The following is a 19,000-nucleotide window of genomic DNA, read 5'->3' as shown; positions in this document are numbered from 1 at the left end:
TTTTGACGAGTCCACTACTGTTGCAGGCAGGGCATTCCACGCCTTTACTACTCTCTGAGTAAAGAACCTACCTCTGACATCTGTCCTATATCTATCTCCCCTCAATTTAAAGCTATGTCCCCTCGTGCTAGACATCACCATCCGAGGAAAAAGGCTCTCACTGTCCACCCTATCCGATCCTCTGATCATCTTGTATGCCTCAATTAAGTCACCTCTTAACCTTCTTCTCTCTAATGAAAACAGCCTCAAGTCCCTCAACCTTTCCTCATAAGATCTTCCCTCCATACCAGGCAACATTCTGGTAAATCTCCTCTGCACCCTTTCCAATGCTCCCACATCCTTCCTATAATGCGGCAACCAGAATTGCACGCAATACTCCAAATGCGGCCGTACCAGAGTTTTGTACAGCTGCAACATGACCTCATGGTTCCGAAACTCAATCCCTCTACCAATAAAAGCTAACACACCATACGCCTTCTTAACAACCCTCTCAATCTGGGTAGCAACTTTCAGGGATCTATGTACATGGACACCGAGATCTCTCTGCTCATCCACACTGCCAAGAATCTTACCATTAGCCCAGTACTCTGTCTTCCTGTTATTCCTTCCAAAATGAATCACCTCACACTTTTCTGCATTAAACTCCATTTGCCACCTCTCAGCCCAGCGCTGCAGCTTATCTATGTCCCTCTGTAACTTGTAACATCCTTCTGCACTGTCCACAACTCCACCGACTTTAGTATCATCTGCAAATTTACTCACACATCCTTCTACGCCCTGCTCCAGGTCATTTATAAAATTGACAAACAGCAGTACACCACTAGTAACTGGACTCCAGTCTGAACATTTCCCATCAACCACCTTTGTCTTCTTCCAGCTAGCCAATTTCTGATCCAAACGGCTAAATCACCCTGAATCCCATGCCTCCGTATTTTCTGCAGTAGCCTACCGTGGGGAACCTTATCAAATGCTTTACTAAAATCCATATACACCACATCAACTGCTTTGATTGACAGTTTCCAGAACAGCCAGATATCTGGATTGTTTAATTTCATTTCTCTTCAGGCTTGAATGGATCTCAAGTACCCTGCTGTGAAACTAACTGCAATGTTTATAAACATCTAGCTTTGATTGTCATTTCTTGACCACATCAAAAGTAGCGAACTGTGTTAAAAAGAGGAAGTCAAAGCACTTAGCTGCTTTTGATGTGGTGAGGGCCTGTCAATCACAGCAAGAGTGTTTGTAAACATTGTGGTTAGTATCAAAGCAGGGTAATGGAGATGCAGTCAAGCGTGAAGGGAAAGATCAATAAACAATCCACTAGGCAGCTGTCACTGGAATATTAAACCGTCAATCACTGGCTAATGCATTACTATGTGAAATTGAATGGAAGATCTGCATTTCAATGGCTATCAAGGGATTTCAAGCCCTTTGAAATATATTGGGCTGTCCAGGAAGCATCTGACACTTGTCATGCCGTTTGATGGGCCGAAGGATTTCTTCCCGCCATCTTTAAAAAGTACTTGCTGCTGCTGCTGCTTTGAAGTCTAAATAAATTTGCTTGGGCTTAGAGTTTTAAAATGGCAGCACTGGGATCAAATCTGTCTTACATGTTGATTGACATCATAATCTTTTAACTCTGCCCACAGATGTATGTTCACTGTGCGTGCACTAACATCATCACCAACATGGCGCTTGGTGTGAATCACACCATATGCGTGCACATGTGGCATCATGTTGTCATTTTGGTCACTCTAAGGCCACTTGTAAAACCTGGAAGGCTGGTGGTGCAAGTTCAAAATTTGCACCTTTTGTATTTCTAAGATGTGCTGTGGATGTATATCAAATCATCCTTACAGTGTAAAAGTGTTTTCCACAGTAACCTCACAATTTCATAGAACCATAAAATCATACAGTGCAGGAGAAACCCTTCGGCCCATTAAACGTGCACTGACAAGAAAACCTACTCGAATCTACACTAATCCCACTTCCCAGCACTTGGCCCATAGCCTTAGATGTTGTGACATTTCAAGTGCTCATCCAAGTCCTTTTTAAAGATGCTGAGATTTCCTGTGTCAACTACCCACCCAGGCAGTGCATTCTAGCTTCCCACTACCCTCTGGGCGAAAAAAGCTTTCCTCAAATTCCCACCACACCTGCTGCCTTTCACCGTAAAATTATGCCCCCTTGTTATTGACCCTTCAACGAAGGGGAACAGCTGCTTCCTAGCCACCCTGTCCATGACTCACACTTTTCAGGGTTAAATTCCATCCGCCATGGTCAACCACCCAGCCAATCTTCGTGTCATCTGAACTTACTCATCACCTCCCCCCCCCCGCCACATTGTCTTCTATATGGTTTAATACGTAACAGAAACAATCATCATGCTTTTCAGAAGAGTGCGCGTATTTAGTCATTGCAGTTTGGGGAGATATTAAGAGGTTGTTTTCGGATGGCAAATCTGTAACATGTGTTCTTAATTCCAGCAAAGTATCACACTGTTGAACCAACCCCAAATTTAAATTGATCAGGACTAAGACAGAGCTCCAAGATGCAACGGCAGTTGATAAATATTCTAACAGTATTGACAAGAAACCATTTCATGCAATGTACCTTGCCTTGTGTCTCATGCCATGAATACTGGAAATCTAAAACTTCAGAACTTAAAATCAGTTGAATCCTTCATTGGCACAAATGAATATTAGCAATTCCCATATTTATGAGGTATTAAAGTGCTCCTTTGTGCACAATATACTGTAAAGGTGCAGGCCCAGTTATTCATTAGTGCACAGAAGCTGCTTATTGCTCAGTATACCCAGAGACTTTTGCATTTATGCCTTGCCCCTTATATGTTACATTCCAATGCAGGCAAACAATGTACAGATTTGCCGTAAATTCTTCGACAATCCGATAAGGCCCAATAAGGATGATAAGGGCTGTTTAGCCCGGCTGGCTGGACAGCTGGTTTGTGATGCAAAGTGAGGCCAGCAGCGTGGATTCAATTCCCGTACTGGCTGAGGTCATTCATCAAGGCCGCTCAACCTTGCCCCTTGCCTAAGGTGTGGTGGCTCTCATGTTAAATCACTATCAGCTCAAAGGGGAAAGCAGCCTATCGTCATCTGGAACTATGGAGACTTTTCTTTAAGGCCCAGTAGTGATTTTATTTTGTGTGGACAATCAAATGTGATTTTCTGTAGCGTCTGTGATTGTTTGTTGATATCAGTCCACACTGATATCGTGCAATATAATTAGTTTTCAACAAAATGATTATTTGGACCAACTCTAATCAGCAGTTAGCAAATTTGAGATTTTGCACCTCATTCAGTTTTAATTAACTAAAAGGCAGATAGACGCTAATTAGAATCAGGATGTTGGTTCCTGGTGCAGAATCTTTGTTTCAAGTTCCCTCTTAACGATTTGAACTTCATAAATCGACACGATGGCTCAGTGATAAGTGAGGGATGTGGATAGAAAAGAAGGATATTCTGCGGGATTCTCCGTCGGCGGATCCTCCGCTTCGCCGGCACCGCACTCATGCCCGCGGGTTTCCCAACGGCGTGGAGGTGGCCACAATGGGAAATCCCATTGGCAGGCTGCAGGAACGCACCGTGCCGGAAAACGGGGCTGGCATATCCCACCCATAATCTTTCAATTACGGGTCTTTGAACTTGACATCGAGTTCCTAAACATTGCACCCACCTTTTCACACAGAACATACTGGTTATGATTTTGGCGTTGCCATTTACATCTCCTCTAACCCCTATCCTGTTTCTTCACTTGCCCCATTACCATAACTACCATCACTTTTCCCTTGCACTATTATCCCTTTTGTTATTCAAATCACTCCTGCCTTCCACCCTGCCACCCTTCTCATTTCTTCCTTCCTGCTCCTACCAGCCAATCTTTTCCCCGCACCCATATTTGCTTAAAAACATAAATAGAATCCAACCCATTAACTTTGTTTCTCCCGCTGCAGATGCCGCCAGACTTTCTGAGTATTTTCAGCATTTTCTGTTTATATTTCAGATTTCCAGCTTCTGCTGTTTCTTACCTTACCAATTTGGCGTTGAATGATTTATTCTTCAGTGAAAAAAATCATCAAGCATCAGTTATGTTGAATGTCCTGGTAACTGATTCATCAGAAAAATGAGAGAGAAAAAAAATCTTCACTGATTACACTGTGAAATATCATAAATAGCACAGTGATTCTTAGATAGTAATTTTATCTCAGCATCAAACAAGCATCATACACAATGGTTGCTTTGGTCTCATTTTGTCATCAAAACTCGTTATAAGTCATCCAAAACTTAAGAAACACTAAAACAATTATCCTCAGAACAGCAATTAGAAGGAAGTTGGCCATACTAAGGATATGCAGTGGGAGCAGAGAATCGAGGGGGAGTCCCAAAATGGCTTTTACACCAGTGGGGTTTCCCCGCTCGATTGTCCCTGTCCCCCGCCGGTGACTTAATAGGGGTCCCACTGTGCAATAACAAGAACCCATGATAATATATTCACATCGCCGGGGTTAACAACAGGTTTTTAAAAATGGGAAACTGGTGAATAGAACCCACTCTGGGCGCACAGGTAAGTACAGCTCCCAGGGAGAGAGGGTCAAGCCTGAGCAGTACCCTAGTAGTGCCCTGGCACTGCCCCCGGCCTGGTTCCCTGGCACTGCCCCTGCTACTTCCAGAGGTCAGTGCTTGAGCGATGCCAGGGGTGAATCCCCGGGCATTGCTAGGGGTCAGTCCCTAGTCAGTGCCAGGGGCGTTACAGGTGGACCAATGGGAGAGATTTAAAAAATGTTTCAATTCATTTATGGGATGTTGGCGTCGCTGGTTAGGCCAGCATTTATTGCCTGTCCCTAGTTGCCCTTCAGAAGGTGGCGGTGAGTTGCCTTCTTGAACTGCTGCAGTCCCTGAAGTGTAGGTACACCCACTGTGCTGTTAGGGAGTCCAGGATGTTGCCGCAGCGACTAACTGAACAGTGATATATTTCCAAGTCAGGGTGGTGAGTGACTTGGAGGGGAACTTCCAGGTGGAGGGGTTCCCAGGTATCTGCTGCTCTTGTCCTTCTAGATGGTAGTGGTCGTGGGTTTGGAAGGTGCTGTCTAAGGAACCTTGGTAAATTACTGCAGTGCAGCTTGTAGATGGTACACGTGGCTGCCACTGTTCATCGGTGGTGGAGTGTTTGAATGTTTGTGGAAGGAGGAGCAATCAAGCGGGCTGCTTTGTCCTGGATGGTGTCGAGCTTCTTGAGTGTTGTTGGTTCTGTATCCATGGGGGGGGCAGTAATTCTGTTTCCGTGGGATCTATGTTTTTTTTCCATTTCCATTTCTTGCATCAAGCCTCCCTTTAAAAGAGGCGTTCTGATTTTGAGAAAACCGAGGTTGCTGGTGGGGTGGGCTCATTCAGAGCTCGTTCTGCCAGCGTGACATTGTGGATTTTTTTTTCAAAGTATTCAAAACTTTAGCTGGAAAAGCCAGTAACACTTTTCCCCCGAAATTACCCCAAGATGAATTTCCGATTATGTATCGGCGCCTTCACTAAGACCGCCCATTGCCACTTGCAGAACATCATCTGACACAGCCCCTGTTGCTGAAACCATCATCTGTGCCTCTTTGATATTTAAATTCGACTATTCCGACGCTCTTTTGATCGGCCTCTCGCATTCTACCATGGGTAACGTTGAAGGAATTCAAAATTCTGCATATCTATCCTTACTTGCATCAAGTTCCAACCACCTCTGTGCTCGCAATCCTACATCAGCTCCTTGTTAAGCACACATCGATTTGAAATTCTTATTGTTGTTTTCACATCTTTCTATTCCATCATCTCTCCCTATCTTTGTAAACTACTCCAGCCTCACAACCCTCTGAAATCTCTGTGTTTCTCTAATTCTGCCTTCTCGATCATCCCAAATTTAATCCCTCCACGTTGATGACCATGCCTTCAGTGGTCAATATCCTGAGCTTCGAGGGAGGGAAAATCTCTCCATCTTTCTATCCCTCTCTCCTTCTTTAAGATGCTTCTTAAGACCTAACTCCGTGTTCAATCTTCTAGTCATTTGTTCAAATATTGCCTTTTGCGGCTTGGTGTTCAGTATTTCTTGATAATGCTCCTGTGAAACACCTCGGGGCTTTTATTAAGTTAAAGGCGTGATGTGAATATGAGTTGTTGTTATATTAATGAGCAAATCTACATGGACATTGTCAATCTTGCTGGAGAGCATGCCACATGCTTTGAGTGCATACATCCTCCCCATTGTACTGGTATAAACTGCCTCATGAGGCTCACTATGATCGGAAAATATCAATATAATGAATACTTAGCAGAAATGGAAAGAATAATTAACATGCTGAATGAAATCAAGCTGTAAACAGACTGTGAATAAAGCAGACCCCAGTAATGGCTCTGAGTGCACATTGTGCCAGCTGCTTTACTCCTCGTCATTCCATTCCATTGCAGCCTCTGAAAATGTCAACCCGAGGGTCATGGCAAGTCCTTGCCCAAGAGGGTATCAGCAAAAGGAATACAGTTGCATGTACGTTCCAAACACGCTACTTGAAACACTTCTGTCAATTAAAAAAAAAAATTTAGAGTACCCAATTCATTTTTTCCAATTAAGGGGCAATTTAGCATGGCCAAACCACCTACCCTGCACATCTTTGTGTTGTGGGGGTGAGACCCACGCAAACACGGGGAGAATGTGCAAACTCCACACGGACAGTGACCCAAAGCCGGGATTGAACCTGGGACCTCGGCGCCGTGAGGCAGCAGGGCTAACCCACTGCGCCACCATGCTGCCCACATTTCTGTTAATTTGTCGTAGAATGCACAGTGTTAATCTTCCGTCGTCCTTCAAATTTCACTAAAAGCAGCTTTCAAAGAAAGATAAGTCCCAACTCAACCAATTTCAATGGTTAAATGAAAAGGGTTACACTGTTCCCATCATACTGCTATTATCATGGTTTTAGCTGATATTCAAACCTATCAGTCGAGTGGGTGATGTGTTTTGTCAGCTGTTAGCTGGGCTGCTAATTGCAAACAAACACATATGGAGCAAAGTGCAGATATGGCTGCCAGCTGATGGACAGAGAGTTTGTTTAAAATATGGAGATAAGTTCTCAAGCTTACCTGTCCACTCCCTCAGTTGTGTGAAAGATGCCTGGATATGATGAAATGTGATAGGAAAAAGAGTAACAATACACCGGGGTTACTGAGCCTGCTGGGCCAAAATTACTTCGCAGACCTCTGGTTTTATAATGTCAAGATGGCTTTGTGTTCCCGCTCCACCCCTTTTCTTCTTTTTTTATAAATTTAGAATACCCAATTCATTTTTTTCCAATTAAGGGACAATTTAGAGTGGCCAATGTGCACCTTCCCTGCACATCTTTTGAGGTGTGGGGATGAAACCCACGCAAACATGGGGAGAACGTGTAAGCTCCACACGGGCAGTGACCCAGGGCTGGGATTGAACCTGGGACCTCAGTGCCGTGAGACCGCAGTGCTAACCACTGCGCCAGCGTACTGCCACCGTACTGCCACCCGCCCTTTTTCTTAACTCACCTGAAATCAGGCACCAAAGGCCACCCGCCTTGGAGGAGCTGGGGCCTAATTTAAATGGTAATGGCAACAGAGTCCTGATTTGGTTCCGACTCCATCTCCAAGTTTGCTGATGATACGACCATAGTGGGCCGGTTCTCGAATAACGACGAGTCAGAATACAGGAGAGAGATAGAGAACCGAGTGAAGTGGTGCAGCGACAACAATCTCTCCCTCAATGCCAGCAAAACTAAAGAGTTGGCCATGGACTTCAAGAAGTAAAGTACTGTACACACCCCTGTCAGCATCAACTGGACCCAGGGGTACACATCTCCAAAAATCTGTGCTGGTCCACCCATGTCGATGCTATCACTAAGAAAGCACAACAGCGCCTATACTTCCTCAGGGAACTAAGGAAATTCGGCATGTCCACATTACCTTTTACCAACTTTTACAGATACACCATAGGAAGCATCCTATCAGGCTGCATCACAGCCTGGTATGGCAACTGCTTGGCCCAAGACCGCAAGAAACTTCAGAGAGTCGTGAACACAGCCCAGTCCATCACACAAACCTGCCTCCCATCCATTGACTCCATCTACACCTCCCGCTGCCTGGAGAAAGCGGGCAGCAGAATCAAACACCCCTCCCATCCGGCTTACTCACTCTTCCAACTTCTTCCATCGGGCAGGAGATACAAAAGTCTGAGAACACGCACGAACAGACTCAAAAACAGCTTCTTCCCTGCTGTTACCAGACTCCTAAATGACCCTCTTATGGACTGACCTCATTAACACTACACCCCTGTTTGCTTCATCCGATGCCAGTGTTTATGTAGTTACATTGTAGAACTTGTGTTGCCCGATTATGCATTTTCTTTTATTTCCTTTCTTTTCATGTACTTAATGATCTGTTGAGCTGTTTGCAGAAACATAGTTTTCACAGTACCTTGGTGCACGTGACAATAAACAAAATCCAAAATCCAACTCCATGATGCCATTCCTGCTGGGGCATTCAAATAAGGTCCAGGAGTTATAATTTCAAGGGCTTCGCACTTCGGGTCCAGTCTGCCTCCCCATTTCCTCCTCACCTTCCAGCCCAAATTGAGTTAATTTTAAGAGCCCAAATCTCCAAATTAACCATTGTTATCATGATGTTGTCAACGTTATCAGAACTAGGTAACGGAGAAGTGAAAATAAATAGTGAAACCTTTCTTCCCTATCTTGTTCATTTTCCTTCCCATCATGTGCGCATTCTTTGGCTCTCAGTCTCATTTTGTTTTGAGGGGCTGGGCAAATGACTTTTATTAGGAAGGCTGAACAATGAGTGCGTTTTCAAGCCAACTCTCCATTCAACAAACAAGTCTCCACGCATTTGACACCAAGTGACACATGGACAGAGGCAGCTTAGGAATGAGGTGCCAGAAAAGAAAGAAAGTGAAGTATATTTGCAGTTGGCTTTGGCTTTGGCTTTTGGGAAAGCTAATTACTTGGCTAAAAAGATTACTAAACGTGTTTCTTGTTCGGAGAGCACTTTCTCTTCCCTCGCCCTGGGCTGCAAGGACAACCACTCCAGGAAGATGTTGTTTGAAAAGAGGCCAAGGAATTTGCATAATATTATGCTCCTTGAAAGTGAAAGAATCAATTCTTACATCCAGCTTCATGCAGCTGATCAAATATTGTGCTCTTGTTTTCTATTTTCTTTTTGACCGATTTCCTTTGGAATTTTGAAATAAGTTCCGATATCTTTGGAAGTATTTTCTTTTCAAATCTCATGCATCTTGGAGGATACACTCACATGCATACATAATAAAAGGCTGGATTGTTTCATGCTTATAATGATTTGACTGAAATACAATGCCGACTGGGAACCAGTAAACCTCTTATTTTGTACTAAACAGGATTAAAGTTAGTGCTGGCATTCAAAAGCTTTCCATATATTAACGATGAAAGGAGGAGGGGAGGTAGGGTCAGGTTGAGTTTCTAGTCAGATCCCCTGGAGGTTCAGTAATTGAACTGTTTAGATTCTTCGCCACTAATAATTTGCTCTTAACATGAACTGGGTATCGGTGCCCAGGATTTGCCGACTGGGGAATTTTCCGCATTCTTCTAAATGTGTTGATCTGTTGTAGTTTCAACAGTTAATCAGAGAGCTGCAGCTCCAGTAAATAGCTTACTTAGTCACATTTTCCATTGAATTAGGTTGCTGGTACATGTGGTAGGAACCATAAAATTGAAACGTCCTTGTGGAGTTGACAATTGAGAACAAATTTTCACCATTTCGTTAGTGCTTATTTTAGGATTAAAACAGCACAAAAGCAATTTTTGATGGAATTCAAAACATAATGTTGTTTCTAATATTTTCTAAGAAAAGGACTTGGCTCCAAATTAACTTTTATGTTCAATATATTCTTGGGACCTGAGCAACACAAGCAAGGCTGCATTGCTGCTTCACTGAGAAGACGGTGATAGATCTCTTCCTCTTGAACTATTCTAGTCCTTCTGGTTGTGGGCTTTCACATGATATTTTATAGGGAATACTTGAATATTGTCCAGCAATGATGAAGAATTGGCAATGTATACTCAACTCAGCTTGGTATGTGGCTTAGCGGTGAGCTTGAAAATGATGGTATTGCCGTGGTATCGATGCTTCGATAGCACTCAGTGGTGTTGAGAAGAATGCGGGGTGGTCTCAGAGAAATATATGCGGGGTGGTCTAACAGAGTAGAGGCTGAGAGGCTTTTTCCTCTGGTTGGAGAATCCAGAACTAGGGGCCATAGTCTCGGAGTAAGAGGTTGACCATTTAGGACTCCGAGAAGGAGGCTTGTAATCTTTGGAATTCTCTTCCACGGAGGGGTGTGGGTGTCCCATTGTTTTGATCACAACTGGGATTTTGGGGACTAAGAGAATAAAGAGATAAGGTGGGAAAGTGGAGTTGGATGTATAAGATTAGCCATGATTTTACAGAACGGTGGTGCGTGTTTGATGGACTGTATTTTATACTCTTATAATGAAGCTGTTTGCACAGATAGGATGCAATTGCAGGCATGTGGATATTGGCTGCAGTTCACATATTTGGTTTTGTTTACTCCAAAACCATCCCAGCATATCAAAATGGGAGCCAAACTGAAAATATAAAATTTGTCCACATATCTTTGCGGATATTTGCATCCAGAAACAGCGTCGTAAGGATTCAAGCTTACTCAGGCCCAATAATGACCAAAGCTTAATTTAGGCTTGAATTTGCCTTGTCAAGTTATTTGTGTGGCATGATGCCTTGATTTTACACTTGGCCTCTGCACAATCAGACATACTGGTGACGGTTTTCATGCACAAGAGGAAATTATTATACGTCATTGTTAATGTTCCAGGGACAAACTGGGGCTGACAGTAACATTTCAATTAACTGAACAGAAAAGATCTTGAAAGGAGTGAGCTACCATTTGAAGAGTTGAAAATAATAGCATTTGATAATGGACAAGAGAAGACCCTTTTATCTACACAATTGTTCCAGTGCAAGGATTCAGAATGACTGACACAGAACTGAAGGAATATTAATAAATGTTTCATTAAAATCAAGAATTTTGAACAATTTTAGTTCTGCCAGCCCTTTACTTAGCCCATTCCTTAGAAACGCTTTCAGGTTATGCTGTGATCCATCTCCAATTTTAAAATACACGGGCATGCATAAAATGTCTCTCATGCAAATAGATGTCATAGTTAACTCCTCAACCTTACTTGATTGTAGTGACAAGGCTGAGTTAAATTTATTCCAGCAAGCTAATTATGCCAACTAAAATTTGCCAGCTACTGAATCACATTGACTGCGTTATGTTTGGATGACAAATCCATGTTTTTTCCAGTTGTTTTGTCCATTCAGACAGTTGGAGCAGACCAGTGCCTTGGCTAATCCAGTGCCACAAAAAATGCTTCCATGACGCTATATAACCAGTGCCCTTCCTTCCTTCCATGAGGATCCTGAAGAATCAAATGCCATTTCACAGAGAGACAATCGGCCACTTCCCACAGTCAGGCTGTAATCTCGCCTGAAAGATTTGCTTTTTTAATCAAAAATACTCTTGCAGTTTTCGAATGCAATATTTAAATCTGGATTGAAACAGAAATACCTGAAAAGTTCACAGCTCTGCTAACCCTGTTGCATCATAAAATGTGAATAATCTTTGCAGTCAGCCTAGCAATGAATTTCAATGCAGAAAACACCGGCAAAAGTATGTCTTTTGCTACATAGTGTCATGAGGGTTTAGAAATTTTCAGTGACTGGAAAATTGGTCTTGAACACTTGTGCAAAATGGGAAAAGTATGGCAATTGGAGAATTTTAGGAATATTGGCCTCTAGATTATTTTTAATTTATTCGTTCATGGGATCTGGGCTTCGCTGGCTCGTCCAGCATTTTTAGCCCATCCCTAATTGCCCTTCAACTGAGTGGCTTGCGAGACCATTTCAGAGAGCATTTAAGAGTCAACCACATTGTTGTGGTTCTGGAGTCACATGTAGGCCAGACCAGGTAAGGGCGGAAGATTTCCTTCCCTAAAGGGTGGGTTTTGATGACAATCCGCAATGGTTTCATGGTCATCGTTGGACTTTTAATTCCAGGATTTTATTGAATTCAAATTTAACCATCTGCCTGGTTAGGATTCGAACGCGGGTCCCTCGGGCATTACCCTGGGTTTCTGGATTGTTAGTCCAGTAACAATACCACTGTGCCACTGCCGCCCCTCAAAATAAATATTGGGCCAAGAGTTAAAAAAGAGTTTGGCATTCTCAAAGTGCCCAGGTGGCACTGGAAATCCGGCAGGGTATCAATGCCAAGGTGTCTCGGTGCCAGGGGTGGCTTTGCCATGGGTCAGGGCCTGAGAGAGGCCATGCATATGAAAGGATGCTGGAGGGCGTTATAAAGGGTGGGGATACAGGGCAGGTAAGATGGGGCCGCTGGGAGGTGAAAGGTGGGGGTCCTGGAAGGGGGAGCCTGGAAGGGGATATGGGGGAGCCTGAAGGGGGGCCTCAGGGACCCCATGAGAGGGTGTCCTCACTTGGGGAGTGTCGGGTAATGCCCATATGTGTGGGCGGTGACATTGCTCATGGGTGGTCGGTGTGAGGGACCCTCAAGCTCACTTAGAGATCGGGGCACCCTTTCAAAAGGGTGCCCCGATCTCCGAGGAGCCGGTCTGGCCAGCAAGTTCAGCTCCCCAGTGATGAAAATAATTTAAGTGTGGGCTAAATCGCTGAGAGATTCCCCAGGGCCAAAAAAGTGACTAAGTGTTGTTAGATAATGGTAGAGAACTCGCTGACAGAGTTGGTGGAAAACTCCCAGCAAACCTGCCACAAATGACACTTAGAAACGTTTCCATTAGGTCACGCCCAATGTGTTTTGCGGCTTGGGAAGATGAGGACATTGCCGGGTGGAGCCCAGAAAAGGCAGCGGGGCAGCGAGTTTGGAGAAACATTGAGAAAGGCGAGAAGCTGAATTCTGATCTGTCTGAGTCCACACTACTTTCCAAGTAGGATCGTTTAAAGAAAAAAGTAATGATATTTTAAAGCAGAGCAGTCTTGTCTGAAGACAATGAAGAGTTTAAAACAACTTAGTTGAAGCAGCTATTTGAAGATACTCAGCCAGAGTCTGAAGGGATTCCAACCGGAGCCAAATCTGTTTTATAACTTAAGTATTACTCTATGCCCTGATACTTTTAAGCTGGAGTAAGAGCTGTATGTTTCTTTTCTTGTTGTTTAATGGGTAATTGTATAGTTGGGTTAAGGGGTAAGCTGTTCTTTTCGAGTATGAAGTTAAAAGTTTAATACTGTATTCATAATAAAGTTTTGTTTAAAAAAATCTAAACCCTATTTCTTCATCCAAACACTCCTGGAGTGAATAATTCTTTCTGCACAGTCTTAAAATAATCTAAAATATTGGGGTCTGGTCCAGTATCCGAGCCACTGTTGGCATCTGGTCTGGGATCATAATAAATGCCAAATCGCCAGATCTTTTTTCACTCCACCCAATAATCTTTTCCATTCCGAGCAATAGAATAGAAAATCGAGGGCAGCACAGTGGTGCAGTGGTTAGCACTGCTGCCTCACGGCGCCGAAGTCCCAGGTTCGATCCATGCTCTGGGTCACTGTCTGTGTGGAGTTTGCACATTCTCCCCATGTTTGCATCGGCTTCATCCCCACAACCCAAAAGATGTGCAGGGTAGGTGGATTGGCCAAGCTAAATTGCCCCTTAATTGGAAAAAATGAATTGGGCACTCTAAATTTATGAACAAAAAAGAATAGAAAATCGAGTGGGTTGTAAACCTGGCCATCGATTTGCTATGGCCCATTCGATACTCTTGCCCAAGACCAGATTCCGCTCCTTAAGTTTTCCAGTGCTGTTAGAAAGAAGTCATAGAAGTACCAATGCTTGTCAATTGATGCCAGTGTGCAGAAGTATTTTAGGTATCTGTATACGGTCATTTTAATGTTGGCAGAGTATTAGCAGGAGGAAGAGTTGGTTACAACAGCGGTAAGTTAGATAAATCCATCCCCTGTTTATATCTTCTCTTAAAGCAGGCCTTCAAAGCCAAAATTAAAAACAGAAAATGATGGAAAAACTCAGCAGGTCTGTCAGCATTTGTGGAGCGAGAAACATGGCTGACGGGCCAAATTTTCTTGCGGCAGGGGTGGCTCATCAGTGGTCACTGGTAGGATCTCTCCAGTCCTGCCAAAGTGTACAGTGTTTTTTATGGCTCGCTTTTCACGCCATCAGGGGTCGACTTCGACAGGACTGGAAGATCCCGCCAGGGGAAAGAGTTGGAAAATCCCGTTTAAAGCTTTTGGTCTGTGTGACTCTTCTTCAGGGCCGAGTAGTTTCTAGAAGCCTTTGGAATGGGACTGCTTTCTTGAATCTCTTCTGTGAAAAATGGCGGATCATTATGTCTAAGTCATCAAAACAATATTTTTATGATGGTACCTCAGTTTGAGCGCCCCCTCCCCCCCCATTGATAATCTGTGGGGGCAGTCAAACCTAAGGTGACTGACTTCTTCAAATACCTTTCCACTTGAGCACAATTTTCTAGCTGTTACTATTTATCAAGTTCAACAGAATTAACTACACACAAGTCACCAAACAGGACACAGGTACAAATTACAGGCCGTATAAAGTACATAAAGTTAAGTCCTTGGCTGTACTTGTTGAATGTGAGTTGAGACTAACTTTAAAACAAAAACATTAAATTTTACTTCTGTCCTACCTTATTTTGTTTGTTGCTTTTTGATTTTACCACAAGTGAATACTGCAGAAATGAAACATTAATCTGCGCCCTTCGAGCATTTTCAGTTTTTATTTCAGACCTTCAGCATCTGCAGTGCTGTTTTGCTCTCCTTGTTTTGTAGATGTTCTCTGCAATGCTTTATCGGACTCTGCTCTTTTTTTAAACTTTTCAAAACTGTATGGCTTTTAACCCATTTCACAGTAGCCCAGAGTTGATTTTGTTGGAACATAATGTAAATATAATAAGACATTTCTGTGCAGGGGTAGGTTCTGTTTTTTCTGACATGTGTGTGTTAAGAGTTCAGTGCACTGAGCACTTGTTCAGCATTAACATCCAATTTAAAGTTTGCCTTCAGGTCTTCTTTCCTCAGACTGGCAAAAATGATATGAATATTACTTGAGAATTGATTGATTTGTTTATTTATTTTCTCTCCTGATTTATTTTGTTCCTTTTCCTTTTAGAGGCAGGTTACTTCCCTTTTGATAAGGGTGGGACTGCTGACTCTCTGGGGTGCCACTTTACTGGGACTTCGCTTGTACTGGATGGGTAACAAGCCACCAAGCTTCTCCAACTCCGACAACCCAGCAGCCGACTCGGACAGCTTGCTGACCCGAACTTTAACCTTTCATTACTTGCCGGCAGCAAATCTTTGGCTACTGTTGTGTCCTGACACGATGAGCTTCGATTGGTCGATGGATGCTGTGCCATTGATAAGAACAGTCAGTGACTGGAGGAACCTCCACACATTAGCATTATTCGTCGGATTGCTGCTTCTCTGCTATATCAGCCTGAAGGGCTCTCCGAAAGACAGAGTTTGCAATGGGAAAACGGTGATGAATGGCAAACAGAATACAAATGGGCACAGTTACCACTCAGCAATGGAGCATGGGAACAATGAGCAGGATTTTTATTTTGTACCAAGAAACGATTACATTGTGAAGAATGATTTAATTCAGGGACTACCACTTCCAAAAGCTCAGAACATTGTCATTTTCTCTTTATCACTGCTAATTGTGCCATTCCTGCCTGCGACTAACCTTTTCTTTTACGTCGGTTTTGTAATAGCAGAGCGGATCCTGTACATTCCGAGCATGGGATTCTGTTTACTAGTTACACTGGGCATAAGGACGCTTTCTCTCAGAATGAAGAAGAGAGTCTTTAAGAACTTGGTTTTATATGCAGCCGCTGCTTTAGTCATTTTATATGGGTCGAAAACCATATTAAGGAACAGAGACTGGCATGATGAGGAAATGTTATATAGATCAGGGATTAAAGTGAATCCGGCGAAAGGTAAACAATTTTAATCTCAAAAAAGTGGAACGTAATGTCGAGTTCATGTGTCGTGTTTGAGCGGATTCTACCGCCAACTTGAACAACTGCTTTCTCTTCCTGGCAGCGTGGGGTAACCTCGGGAATGTTCTGAAAAGCCAAGGCAAAGTTTTGGAAGCTGAAAAGGCCTATAGAAATGCCTTGTACTATCGCAGCAACATGGCTGATATGCTTTATAATTTGTAAGTATGCATGACTCAACTGCTGGCCTTATTCCTAACCAGGTCAATTATAAAACATGCAATGAATGGCACTATTGATCTATTTGTGTGACACAGATATTGTTTACTAGCACAATGAATCGCTGTTACAGTGTTTTCATTAATCTTGTTCCCCCTCAGACAGCAGCATTACTTTAATGCAGTTCTTAAATAGAAAATACGTTTCATCCACTTTCATAGCTGCTCAAACCTCAAATATCATTTGGTTTAAGTTACATTGAGAGTGAAGGCACAATCTGTACAAGTAAGTATGTAATCAACATTGTGTTACATAAGAAATCTGATACAATATATGGAATGAGTATTCAGCATTTTCTTTAGTTTTTTTTGGAGGGGGAGTGATAGTTGCTATTTTGCATTTAGCTATTGAGTACTCCACATTTCAGCTTCAGACGTGACCCGATGCTCGTAGTTCTGCAATAACAATTCAAACCAATTTGTGTTGTAGGCTTCTGTTCATCAGGACTAGGCAGGGACAATGAGAAGTCAGTTTACTTAGGCCAATGATTGTCAGCAGGTATGGTCATATTTCATGCTCAAGAAAACTGAAAGATGCTGTTATTGTACAACAGGATAGTCAGCATCCCAGAGACCTCATACCTCCTTTGCAAACAACCTCTCTAATGGTGCTTTATATATTGTGTAATGTTGTTGGGGGAGTGGTGCCATAGTGGTATCGTCACTGGACTAGTAATCCAGAGACCCAGCATACTGCTCTGGGGGCGCAGGTTCGAATCATGGCAGATGGCGAAACTTAAATTAAATAAAATGGCGACCATGAAACCATTGTCGATTGTTGTAAAAGCCCACCTGGTTCACTTATGTCCTTTAGGGAAGGAAATCTGCCATCCTTACCTGGTCTGGCCTACATGTGACTCTAGATCCACAGCAATGTGTTTGACTCTTAAATGCCCTCTGGAATGGCCTGGTAAGCAACACAGTTCAATGCAATGAGGGATGGGCAACAACAGCCTGCGACGCCCACATCCCATGAATGAATAGCAATAAAAATGTTATTTTAGCTTTCTAGTCTTACACCAAGTCTACTTCTGACCTTGTGGATTCATTCCCACATGTTGCAGATGTGGAGAAAATAAACCTAAAACTGACCATTTCACTGAATTCTGCTGGAGTACTTTTACAAGTCAACATTCATTTTCCATTAAGCCAATTCCATCTGTTTTCAATTTTTATATGGAGATGTGAACAGCCACAAGAAAATAATGATTTTATAACATTTGTAAAGAAGACATAAGCTGCAATATGTTTGCTGCACGTACAAAAAGATGCTGTGACATCTTGCAAATTAACTTAACTGAAAAGGATCGTCATTGGGATCCAGTGTCATAAAATAGTGAGATTCTCTCCCAAGTTTGAGCCACAGCTTGTGTGACACTCGAACCTGTTTACTTTGGTTTTGTGCATTTCATTAGTTGTAGGCAAAGGGATTCTCAGATAAATTAGCAGAGCTTAAGTGTCCCATGCCCAGAAGTGTGAACCTAATATCATTGTCTTCCTGTAAAATTGTTCCTCTCGCCACATAGATAAGCATGATTCAGTAGCGTGGTTATCAAAGCATTACAATGCACATATAATATATAAGCACACACAAAAAAGTGGAACTTCTAGCCTGCTAGGAGAGATTGCTTTTCATCATTGCATCGTACGAAGAAACAATGAGGCGAAATTTAACCACTGTAAATGGGAAGGTTTGTGTCTGGTGCAATGTTAAAATGTTAAAAATCTTTAATCCGAACACAATCTTCCTCAAAATCACCCACTTAGAGTTTTCAGGTGTGACCAATCCACTCCCATGAGATAGGCCGGTTGTTTAAATATTTTGAGGCTGGATAGCTCAGATTGTGGACCGAATCTCCCTGCAGGCATGAGGAAACGTAGTCGCACCTTTGCGGCTCACAAACAGCACACCTGACCCACCTGTGACTTCGCTCACTGCTTTCTGTCTTTGCACACTGGGCTCGGATCGCAGTAAGGAATGTGGCTGTCGAGGCAGACCAGTTAGAAGGCTCACCTCAGTTCTCCAACACAGTATGCTAGATCCCAACAACGTCTAAAGGCCCTCGCCAGATTCTTCATCCCCCTCCCCCCCCCATCCACCACCCCGCGCCGCCCATGAAAGCGCACCCCCTTGTATTCTCCGCAGCTGGTCACTCAGTATGCACTATGTACACTCCTCAAATTCCATATAATAGCAATGGAAAATATTTTATATTCCTCAGAAAAGATAAACCTCTCAACATCTGATGAAAGCCTCCATATCATAGGAACACAGGATTATAAGACTTAGCAGCAGGAGCAGGCTTTACACTCCTTCAAGCCTGCTCTGCCATTTAAGATCATATCTGACCTACTTTTGGTCTCAACCCCACCTTTCTGTCTGTCCCGATATAACCCTTGACTTCCTTGTCTAACAAAAATCCATCGAACTCTGCCTTGAATAAATTCAGCGATCCAACCTCCACTGCTTTCTGCGGAAACAAATTCCACAGACCTACAACCCTCTGAGGGAAAAAATCTCCTCATCTCCATCTTAAAAAGCAGACCTTGTTATCTTAAACCATGTTCCTCAGTTCTATTCTCACCCGCAAGAGGGAACATCCTCCCGGTATCCACCTGA

At 43.1% G+C, this 19,000-nt stretch overlaps 1 protein-coding gene across 1 annotated transcript in view; it reads left to right on the top strand.

The window, feature by feature from the left end:
* Positions 1-19,000, top strand: part of LOC140396480 (protein O-mannosyl-transferase TMTC2-like) — a 271,210-nt gene that overhangs the window by 153,029 nt on the left and 99,181 nt on the right. The window contains exons 3-4 of the mRNA XM_072485147.1: positions 15,274-16,102; positions 16,209-16,323. Of these exons, the coding sequence (XP_072341248.1) occupies positions 15,274-16,102; positions 16,209-16,323 (944 nt within the window). The remainder of the gene's footprint in view (positions 1-15,273; positions 16,103-16,208; positions 16,324-19,000) is intronic.

This window comes from Scyliorhinus torazame, chromosome 19, assembly GCF_047496885.1.
Source record: "Scyliorhinus torazame isolate Kashiwa2021f chromosome 19, sScyTor2.1, whole genome shotgun sequence".
NCBI classification, from domain to species: domain Eukaryota; kingdom Metazoa; phylum Chordata; class Chondrichthyes; order Carcharhiniformes; family Scyliorhinidae; genus Scyliorhinus; species Scyliorhinus torazame.
Note: the sequence above shows the minus strand (reverse complement) of the source record. Positions and strands in the feature narration are given on the sequence as shown.